At 39.6% G+C, this 11,059-nt stretch overlaps 2 protein-coding genes across 2 annotated transcripts in view; both read right to left on the reverse strand.

Moving 5' to 3' along the window:
* The window catches only part of OTOGL (otogelin like), a 91,945-nt gene extending 89,896 nt beyond the window's left edge, over positions 1-2,049 (reverse strand). The window contains exons 1-2 of the mRNA XM_059847928.1: positions 1,971-2,049; positions 967-1,006 (exon numbers count right to left, since the gene is read on the reverse strand). Of these exons, the coding sequence (XP_059703911.1) occupies positions 967-1,006; positions 1,971-2,049 (119 nt within the window). The remainder of the gene's footprint in view (positions 1-966; positions 1,007-1,970) is intronic.
* Positions 2,050-7,267: 5,218 nt separating this feature from the next.
* Positions 7,268-11,018, reverse strand: RPS16 (ribosomal protein S16). The gene is made up of 6 exons (XM_059846858.1): positions 10,917-11,018; positions 10,773-10,828; positions 9,983-10,084; positions 9,190-9,286; positions 7,600-7,647; positions 7,268-7,462 (listed from the first exon to the last, which is right to left on the reverse strand). Exons 2-6 carry the CDS (start codon positions 10,818-10,820, stop codon positions 7,317-7,319), a joined length of 441 nt encoding a protein of 146 aa, XP_059702841.1. The 5' UTR covers positions 10,821-10,828; positions 10,917-11,018; the 3' UTR covers positions 7,268-7,316.
* Positions 11,019-11,059: the final 41 nt, after the last annotated feature.

Below are 11,059 nucleotides of genomic sequence, written 5' to 3' on the forward strand. Positions count from 1 at the left end.
TCTTGGGTTAACATTTAAAAAGGTGATTCTTTTTTTTTTTTTTTTGTCAGTGTCTCATTTTACAGAATTGGGAGGCACTACAGTCTCTGCTTGGACAGGGAGGTACCTGGAGCTTTGGGGAGACATAAATAGGCAAAACAGACTTACACAACAGGATACAAAATTGTAAACCAGCTTCACATTTTCTTCATGCTGCATGTCAGTGGCTACAAGTTCCCCAGAGTGTTGCTTGAATATACTCTGATGGTACTTTTGATAGCAAGAGATGACTCTCGAACTGGAGCCGACTTTAATTTGTGATTAAGTTTAGAAACAAGGGCATCAAACTATAAAACACACTTAGTTCTATCAACACTTCATGATGGCATATCATTTGACATGCCTGTGTGTCCACTAGATGTATTAGAAGTCATAAGACACAAAGCTACATCCAGCTTGATGCTTCCATTGAAATTGATGGCATAGATCCCATTTAATTCAATGGGATCAGGAACATTGCCTAGTTTGGGTTTTGTTTGGATTTCAGCTTCTATGTGAAAATTAGTATTGAAAATGTTTATTTTAAGGCTGTATAGTACTTACTTCTCTGTGCTTCAAATAGCAGCTAGGATTTTATCATGCAGTTAAAACTGTAGATGGATACTCATTTAATGTATTTTTCCAGTCATGAAATCATGATCTCATGCTTTTTTCATTCCATTATTCCTCTAAGCTTTCTCGAGACCATAGAAGTATCATTTTTCATAAGGACCTCAATTTTTCAAACAGAGGACCCATGCCCATTATGTAAATACTTGGGAAAGAGTTGTAAACATTCTGATAGTGTGTTCTACATCCAATCTACATGCAGATGACATTTTGCACATTGAATTCAAGGCTATATTTAACTTTCTAACTTTCACTTCATTGCATTTGCTCATTCTTGTTCTGTTTGTAGGACTTGACAAATAAGGAATAAAAACTTACCTCAAGGTTCTTCTCAACAGAGGAAGCTTGCAATAAGATCCTGTAGAATAAACAATCACAAAGTAAAACTTTTTTTCTACAGCATCACTCTGCCCTTGGCAAGCAACGTCAAGTTTAAAACAACATTATTGAATTTTAGGGTTTAAGAATCCTGAGTTTTCCAGGGCACTTTTGTAGAAGCTCTGTATCCAAGGAATGTAGCACTATATGCACTCCTTCCTAAGAATTTGATTCTCTCACACAGTCTTTACCTGCAGTTTTCATGATGGTGGTGCCGGTACCTGCTACCATGAAGAAGTAAAAAGAGCTCATAGTTCTTTAGAGGCTCAGAACAAAAAAACAGAAGAGGTAAACAGGTAAAATAGAACAGGTACCCAGAGCTTTCCAGAATCAAATCTCCAGGGTTACAATAATTTTCTGACTGTTGCTTGTAAGACTGAATTGTAAATCATTTTAAATGAGTCCATGCTTAGAACAAGCCAGCAAATAAACAAAACCAAACAAAACCACAAAAATCCTTTTTATATTATATTAGCAATATTTATAATTGTAGCAAGGAAACTATATATACGATCCAGATGCATTATATGGAAAATAAAATAATTTCTATAACCAGAAGAGCAATTATTTACCCTAGCAGTCTAAAAACTTTTTAAAAAATTGCAGGTGCAGTCTGTTCAGATAAAATCTTACTTTATTGAAAACCAATAAATGCTACTCATCTGACAATAATAGCAAGAAACACAAGAAAGCTAGACTTTGTTCATAAATAATTGTTTTCTAACAAATTCAGATGTAAAAATTGACTCTTATAAAGAATTTATATTTTCGTTTCTGCACCTGTGAGAATGATATATACTTGTTTAAATTGCATTTACAAATTCCAGCAAAGTCAAAAAAAAAGATAGAAAAAATAACTAGCTGTAATATTAAAATATTTAGAAAAATTTAGAAAAATTTAGAAAAATTAGTATTACTACCAAAAAAAAGAATAAAATTCTTACCTTGCAAAATGGACAGCAGTGAATGAAGCAAGAATATACTCCACGGTATCATTAAACTGAGCTTTCCTACAATGTTCATTTCAGTATAAGTTGGAAAAAGGGAATTTATCCAAATTAATGTCTTTGATTATAGAGCATCTTACAACCGTGTATTTCTACAGGGTATTTAAATCCTTTAGAGGTTAGAAATTGGACTCATTATTTAAAATAGTGCAATGCAAAAGAGGAAAAGAGCAGGACACTTAAAGTGTGGAAGCTACATACAGCTTCAGGAGCCTTGCGAGTGTTGCGTACAACTTCCTGGCTGCATGTCTTTCATTAGCAATGCATGGTAGCTCCTCAGCACAGTCTGTATTAGTTACACTTCCACCAGATCTGCGAGTACTACTCCCCTGTTGAGTTGAATTGGCCCTTTATAACACAGCAGACAATGACAGAAATGTTGCCATGTCATGGTGGTTTGAGAGATCCTTCTGTCGTCACACACCTTTGTATGCATTGAGGCTTGAGCTGAGGGCTATTCTCTACTCCTTAGTACAGCAAAATTTTTTTGCAAGACCCTGAAATAATACCATTGTATAATTATAACTACATGGTTTTACATATTAACATGTTAATGTTTTTTCTCTGTCCTGAAAGGAGAGAGATAAACTTCTATGAAATAATACATCTGGCTTTTTAAGAATATTCTGGATGGCCTTCTGGGTATAGTTTGCTTATAGCACAAAAGAAGGCTTCTCAGAGGGTAATTATATTTTGCTCTTAATAAATCATGTTATGAACACATTAGGAAAAAGGAGAAAGAAGTCAACAGGGCCAAAGGGTTTAATTTCTAATTTTCATTAAAATGTAAAATCATAATTTTACCAAAATTGAAAATTATCATGTTTTAAAATAAAAGGATCTTACCTGCTTTACCATAATGTAAACAGAATCATCGGAAAGCACAGCTTTAAAGACACTTTTAATGCTACTCAAAATTGCTGATGATCATTTTATTTTGCAAAGCCTATCTTTTGCCTACTCTCTATTCTTCCTAGGAGGTGCTTTGAGAGACCCTCTGAGCATGCTACAGAAGGTGTGGTTGAACCCCAAAAAAATTTAGAAGTTGATGACCTCTCTTGGGTAAAAAAGTTCTCTCATCCTTTCTTCTAGCCCTTTCTCTTTCCCGCTCACCAGATGGTCCAGAGAAAGCAAATGAAAACTTGGCCTCTCCAAGCACAGAAAAGAACAAAAACCTGTGTCCACACAGCAGCCAACAGCACTGGTGAAGATTTGGGATCACTGATGGCACAAGGGTACTTATTGGAAACTGATGTGTAATACTATGCCCTGTGTGGAGTATTTAAGAACTGTTTTAGTTTTAAGAACTATGTTGGATCTGAGAAGCTGACATTCCCATAGTTACGTTTCAAGAGAGTTTTTTGATTTGTTTTTACCTCTATGGGCGTAGCTATGGTCTGTTCCCATAGATTGGCTGTTTGTCGGCAGCTGGACTGCATCTCTCAGCTCAGCTGCACCTGCAATATGTGATCCAAAACCACTCCACACCACAAACAGAAGCAAAAAAGTGAATTCCTAGACCATATGGAAACATTGATGTAGTCACTCACAGACTTTTCACTCTTATGTGAGAACTTATAGGAAATAGACTTTCACCATCGCATAAACTTACTTTCAAGACTGCTGTCAAGATGAGATGAAACCAAGCATTACATCTTCCAGATACCATTACCAGCATCTCTGTTATCTTTCTGTCAAGCTAAGTCTGGTTTAGAAACTTTTGGAAACTCAAGCTCCTTTGAGAAATCTGATCTGGGATTCCTCCCTTACTCAAGAATGTATTTCTCACTATGCTTCATATGCAGTTTCACAACTAAATTAATGTAATATTAATAGAAATGGACTGTTTTGGTTTCATAGGGAAGAAAAAAAAGCTATCCAAAATAGCATTTATGTGAGTTTTGTTTGGTTTTGGGATGTCTTTTAACAATTTTTCTATAGCAAAGTTGGTATATGTAGTATTTCACAGTTGTTTAACTTCTAATATTTAAGAATAGGCCAAGCCTTATTATCTGCAAAGGTACTTTGCAAGAGTTAAAGCAATAGGCTTCATAAAGTTTAAGCATCTCAGCCCAAGGCAAGGAGGAAAAAGCAAAGTCCCAAGCACATTAAGGATGTCAGCTAAGGCAAAAGAGTTATTCAACCAAGTACTCTGAAGGACTACATTAAGAAAGAGATTAAAAATCAAATCAAATTTTATCAAGTCAACAACACTTAATATCTACACAAGTATGAGAATACTAACAGACTGGCACTTCTGAAAAACTTGAAAAAAATGCACTAGAAAATCATTGCTTTTGTAAGAAAACAAGCACAATACAGATCACACTTGTCCACACTTTAAAAATGCCAGTGCTACATTATTAAGTTCCAGATTTTTTTCTTCAAAAGTAAAATTTAAACATTTAAGCGGTAATATATTTGTACATTGAAGTCAAAATAAATTTTTTACAAAGTTTCCAGCATAATTTTTCAGAGGACTCAAATTTATATACAGATCACAATGTTCATCAGGATTATAAACAATGGATAAGGAAATAACTGCCTTCTGTGCCGTGGGCTGGCAAGCTTACCCTGGTTTGAAAGGGGGTTCACTGTCATCGTTAACACGGTATTTTCAATGAAGAATTCAATTTTGTTGTGCACAGATGATCTTCCTAATTATCAGCGTGGGTGAAACTAATGAAAGAGCCGGACTATACAAGTTGAGGTGCATTTCCTCTTTTCTGAGAACCACCTCCCCAGCTGCTCAAGAACCTTCTAATGGTTTGAAGATCAAAGTCTTGCTATTTCTCGGAGGGATGTGTTTCTCTGACCAGAGTCGGTGCTCAATGACAAGTCTTGATTACCATCCCTGAAGACTCAGGGCAGGAGAAAAGGAGACATTTTTACAAACACCTTCAAACTTTACAGTGGTTACAGTTTCCCAATGAAGTTAAGCCATCTAGTGGGTGGTCAGTAAGCAATCTCTCAGAATAAAAATCTTCAGCCATCCAGGAAGACAGCAGTCCAATACTACAAACATTTCTAATTTAGAAAGCAAGTGTGTGGGAATGACATCACTCTGCAGGATTAATGGGGAATTTTTATAGGATCAGAGTTCTGTTCAGATAGCATTTTTATTGCGTTAAGAGTCTTCTGGTTGAAGAAATGACATGCAGATATCATCTCTGAATATATTAGTAGCAATGCAAGTTTTATTTTCAGCCTTTCCACAAAAGAACAGCAAAACAATAATCCCCAATTGTTACAAGCTGTTCTGTGAGCAGAAAAATATTCATCAGGCTTCCTCATAACTGTGAAATCCAGCCCTAAGGTTACTGGCATCAGGTATTCCATCTCCCCCTGCCTCATTAAGTTTCACACCAGCACAACTTTGCATCATCTCTTTTCCCCTCCATCCCACAGATCTAACAGCCAGACAAGAATCAGTTTTGGACAAGCCACAGCATAGGGTATGTATGTGCCAACTGGCAGGTCTGGAAGCATCTCCTAAGCAATGAGCGAGCCATTACTTTTCAGTCACACAGCCAAACAATTAAAGACTTTATTTTCCCTCAGCTGAAGCTAATTAACACCAAGACACAAGTTTTCACAAAACTCAGGAATTCAAGCAATCAAACTCAAAGTTAGCCCTGCATAGCATATTTTCCTTGGAAAACCAAGCCAGGAGGCTGAGTGTGGCAGTTTTCAGCAGCTCAAGAGCTTAGAGTGCAGGAAAGGGGAACTGAAGAAAGCAGATCATGCATCTTGCCAGACAGGAGTCTGGGATGGAGTATCCCATTTGCTTTGTAAAACCAAATAGTCCTGGTATGTAAATTGGTGATAGAACATTCAAGTCTCCTCCGCTTCAACAGGAGCATGAGAGGTTTGAATACAAGCATTGCACTTCTATTCTAATAATGGAATGTAGTTCCTTCATGGCAGAAACTGACAGCTAAATGGGGGAGATGGATGTAGAATTCCTTTTTTAGAAGGAATTTGTTTGCTACGCATTTAACTCTCGAGTAACTGTGAGGATACCTTGAATACTCCTCTACGGAAAAAGCAGACCTCATGACAAACGTTTAACATTAATAAAAAGCTGTAACCACCTGTTAATGCTAAACTAGAGCAAAAGGGTGGATTTTACTATTCATTCCAATTCCCCAACACATAAGGGAAGCTGGTTTGTGTTGACTGAGTACACTGAAAAAAACATTTCCCATTAAGCAAATTAGAATAACTTGCTAAGAGAAAAGCCCAACATTTAATCTCAAGCCAAGGTGCTCCTACAACAATTCCAGTAATACCATACAAGCATACACAGACATTAAAATACCAGGCTTGGAGAGCAGTAGCTGGGCTCTCAGTGTCTTAATCTCCAGTATTTCTTCCAGCTCCAAACAGGTTTACAAACACATGAAACAACAGCTCAGGGCTGTACTCACACCAGTTGGGACTGTTTGTACCCATAGCCTCATTCTATCACTTGCATCTCTTCCAAAGGACAGAATGAGTCTTTGTAAGACTCTTGTTGGCCCATCCCACATTTACTCAGAATTTACTTTTTGTCCTTGGGTAAATGGACAGGATCTGAAACTTCTCCTACATTTAACATGCACATCCTGTAGCCAAATTTTTGAAAGTTATTTTCCAACTCACTTTTTTCACCCTTTCTTCCTTCAAGACTTTCAAATTGCCTCACCTAGCTCATATCAGCAGTTCCTCCCTCTCGGCTTGTACTGCGTGAACATATGGTTGAAGGACTAATCACTCAGACCAAATCTTAAAACATATAATCCCTTATCTATTTTTACAAAACACTATAGGTATTTTTAAGTTTCCTACATTTAGATGTACTAGTCCAGGACTCAGTCTCTGCATTATCTGGTATTGCAAGAGCTCAACACACCTCCCTCCCCTGCCCCTGTAATTATTTCGGTTTTCACAACATAAACTACCAGAAAGGTTAAGACTGAAATGGTCCACGGACACTGTGTTGTTCCACGTGCCTGCAAAATACAGGATGTGAGCACTCCTAACGTTTGAATGACCACACCTTCCTCAACAGAATAAAGATGTCCTTTATTCCTAAAACCCTACCTATTAGAATTACTATGAAAGGATAAAAAAAGAACTGCCATCAACCCTCTGATTCTACTGTAATACAAATCCCTTTCTATATCAATCTTAACACACAGTGAAAAAATCTATTTACCCACCCCAGAAAAGGCAATTTAGAAACATGAAAATTATCAAATTCTTTCTGTTTATTGACTGCCACATGACTAGAGACCAATTTTAACGGTAAGACTTCTGGTAGCGTGCACGAGCACCAGGTCCTCCAAATTTCTTGGATTCACAACGGCGAGGATCTGCAACAAGCAGAGTCCTATCATACTGGATTAGAATATCCTTGATCTCTTTCTTGGAAGCTTCATCAACATCTGTTCAAAAAAGAAAAAAAAATCTTTAGTTTAAGCAGTTTCACATGGAACAAATTCATATTAATACCTTTTGCAATAAAACAACCAAAAGCCATACACTTGCACTTAAAGCTAATAAAACAATCAAAGTTACTTACATTTTTGATAGTAAGCCACCAAAGCTTTGGAAATAGCTTGACGGATAGCTGTTAAACAAAGATAAAAGATCAGTATAGAGTGCAAATCTATTTAAAATCTAAACACAAAGTGCCAGTTAGCTGAGAAATTTGCTATTTTGTTCACTGCCAAATTGTCCTTTCTCTCTTTAATATCCCCTCCCACATAGCCCACGTGACCCTTACTTTGGCAAATCTTAAGAAATCTGTGCCAATAGGCCACCCACAGTTCATTTGTGGATTTGACAGCTGCCAGCTAGCCAAGAAATTGCACAAGGGCTGTCAGATCACCTTCTCTCCCGAGTACTAATGTAGGCTCTTCTTCTATATACAAGCAGTCAACTTTCAAAATCTTTACTAACACAGTACTCTGATATGTCTATACTTTTCAACAAAGATAAAATTGATTGTGTATTCAAAGACTAAGGATGCAAAAGGGACAACAGGATGGTCTGAGTGCTCGAACACGGAAATATAAACAAACTAACACAGTAAAAGTAATCAGAACTCAAACCAGGAGAATGGGAGAAACTGTCAGGATGTTGTTACACTTAACTGTGAAAATATTAACATCAGGATTTTGATGAAAATATGAATGTTCTGAAAAACAAGTGGTATTGAGTTTGGGCCTGAAATTCGCCTGTTTTTAATGGTGCCTCAGCTCCACTTCACTAACTACATTCAAATTAAGAGCAGCACAAATCTATCTTTTGTAAAGATGAACTCATAAGAACAGCTAATGCAAATATATTCCCAGCCTTCCCTGCAAGGAGAAAACTTGAAAGATGCTTCTGAGCAACATGGAAATACACAACTAAGGATATAACTTCTAATGCTAAACCCTTCCTAAAATCTTTGTGCTCAGCTGCCCTTAAACAATCCTTCACTTCACAATGTAAAGGTAGTTCCTGTGCATTTTGTCAAAACTTCATTTTGCTTCACTCAGCTTATTCTGTTGCAGCTTTGCACATAAAAATATAATCAACTACATTTGCATAGTGGAGAAACAGTTTGGCAAGTCACTGTTCCAAACTTAAGCCTCATTAATACGTGGCTGCATTGGGTCTGGCTGAGATGATTTTCCCGTGACAGCTCTCAACTGGTTTGTGTTCTGGCTACAGCCAAGCAGTGCTTGCACAGCATCAAGGCTGTGCCTACAAGACATCTCCATCACCACTAGGCTAGGAGTGGGCAAGATCTTGAGGAAACATAGCCAGGACAGCTGATATCCAACCTGACCAGAGGGGATATTCCATACCAGAGGATGTCTGCTCAGCAGTAAAACCAAAGGAAGAACTGCCACAGGTACTGAGGCCCTACTTCCTGGGAAGTGGCTGAACATTGGCTGCTGATGGAAGCCTTTAGTCTTCCTTTGCTTCAGTGCACAGCCTTTACTTTTACTTTATTAATGTGCATTCATGTTGACCCACAAGGTTTTTCTATCTTATTTTCTCCCCCTCAAGATAAGGAGAGGAGTGATAGAGCAGCTTGGTGGGCATCCAGCCAATGTCAACTCACCACAGTGGCTTTACCCATTCCAGCCCACCCCAGAAAACCCACCAAAAACCTTACCATAGATTTGTGCTACGTGGCCACCACCCTTCACACGGACTCTGATGTCAACACCAGCAAACCGTTCCTTCCCCAGGAGGAGGACAGGTTCAAGCAGCTGGGAGACAAAACACAAAGAAAATTCATTCATAACAAGGATCAGAGCTTGTAGTAGCTTTACCAAATGTGATGTCATTGAATCTTCTAAAAAATGGAGCCTTGATTTTAAAAGCACACCCAGATCAAGTACACCTCTCACAGAGTTCTTTGACATCTACTAGTGCTGTCATAAGACATATTTATTGAAATCTTTAGTTTATTTAAGTTTCAAATATCTTATTAGCAAAGGACACGTAGGTGGGAATTAAGAACAAGAGAACAGTCTAACTAGAATGCCATAATTACATACAAAAAATAAGTTCATTAAATTTTAAGACCTGGAGTAGTTTGTAGGTAGTTTTCTTCACCATTTATTATACTTTATAGTTATCTAGATAGTTTCAGATTCTGTCAGCATTGTTCAGCAGCTACTGTATAAAGTTCTAAATAACCTTTTTAAAATGAGAGCTTTAAGTCACCCATTTTTGTTTAGAAAGTGGATAGGAAGTACAACAGATACTTCATATTAAGTGAAACCTGTTAAGCAAAACCCCCCATCACAGAAGTGCAGTTTACTGAATGTTCCTAACAGCATTTGTATTTCAGGTAAGCAACCAAAAATATGGTACTTCAGTAGGACAAGCCGCTTGTCCCTAGTGTGAAGTTACTACATGTATAAAAAGGGATGCAGGGCAGAGGCTGGGAGGATGCTTACTTTATACTGCAGAGTTCTGGGCTCAATCATTTCCAGAGGTCTTCCATTAACTTTTATGAGGCCATTTCCTCTCTTGCAGTGGGCAACAGCCGTTGCAGTTTTCTAAAAATCCAAAGGTGTATCAACACAGCGATTTTTTTGCACACACAGCAGGAACGTAAATTTAATTTCAACAATTGAACAGTCCTAGTCTTATGTCCCAGACTAACATTATGCACTAAACTAAACAGCATCTCTCCCTATACCACCAGGTATAATCAGTGTTAAAACAAAATCTTAATAAAAGTTTCAGTGTTTGATTTATAGTTACAAGACTCAGTTGTATACGAAAGAAAGGCCCCTCCGTTCTACAACACCGTCGTTTTGTGATTCTTTTTCTCACAAGAGATTGGTACCGTGAATTATTCGAGACGCTTCATTACACCCAACAGGGCGAACTTTACCTCTCCTCACCGGCAATGGGAAGCCAGGCCGCTGTGGATTGGGGCGACAGCGGCGGCCACTCCGTTAGACTCTGCTGAGAGGCCGCCCAGACCCACCCACGAGGGGAGCAAAGGATTCCCCACAGCTCCGTAGGGCACCAGGGGCACGGCACGCTGCGGCAGCCCCGCAGCGGGACACGTGGGCTGCGCGGCGGGACTCCCCCCCGCCGGCCCTCCGCGGCTAAGCCCCGCCGCACGGCCCCGGCAGGGAGGTGCGGCCGAGACACCCCGAGCGCGAACGGCCCAAAGGCGCGGGCCAGCCCGGCAGCGAGGAGCAGATGGTGCAGGCCGCCATGCCCGCGCCTCACCTTTCGTCCGAAAACCTGGACGCTCTGCAGGGGACCCTTGGCCGGCATGGCTGTTCCTGCAAGAGAGACGGAGCGGCGTGAGCGCGGGCGGGCGGGGGCGCGGGCAGGGGCGCGAGCGGGCGGCCGGAGGGCGCCGACACTCACCCGTTTTCGGCGGTGGCTCCGCGAAAAGGCCGCACGGGGTTTCCGGGCCTCGGATCAGGGGCGCCGCGCCGCAAAGCGCAGTGCCATCACTTCCGGCAGCGCGACAGAGAGCGCGGCCGCCTCGGCCCCGGCTGGCGCGCTTT

Source organism: Haemorhous mexicanus, chromosome 5 (genome assembly GCF_027477595.1).
Source record: "Haemorhous mexicanus isolate bHaeMex1 chromosome 5, bHaeMex1.pri, whole genome shotgun sequence".
Taxonomy (NCBI): domain Eukaryota; kingdom Metazoa; phylum Chordata; class Aves; order Passeriformes; family Fringillidae; genus Haemorhous; species Haemorhous mexicanus.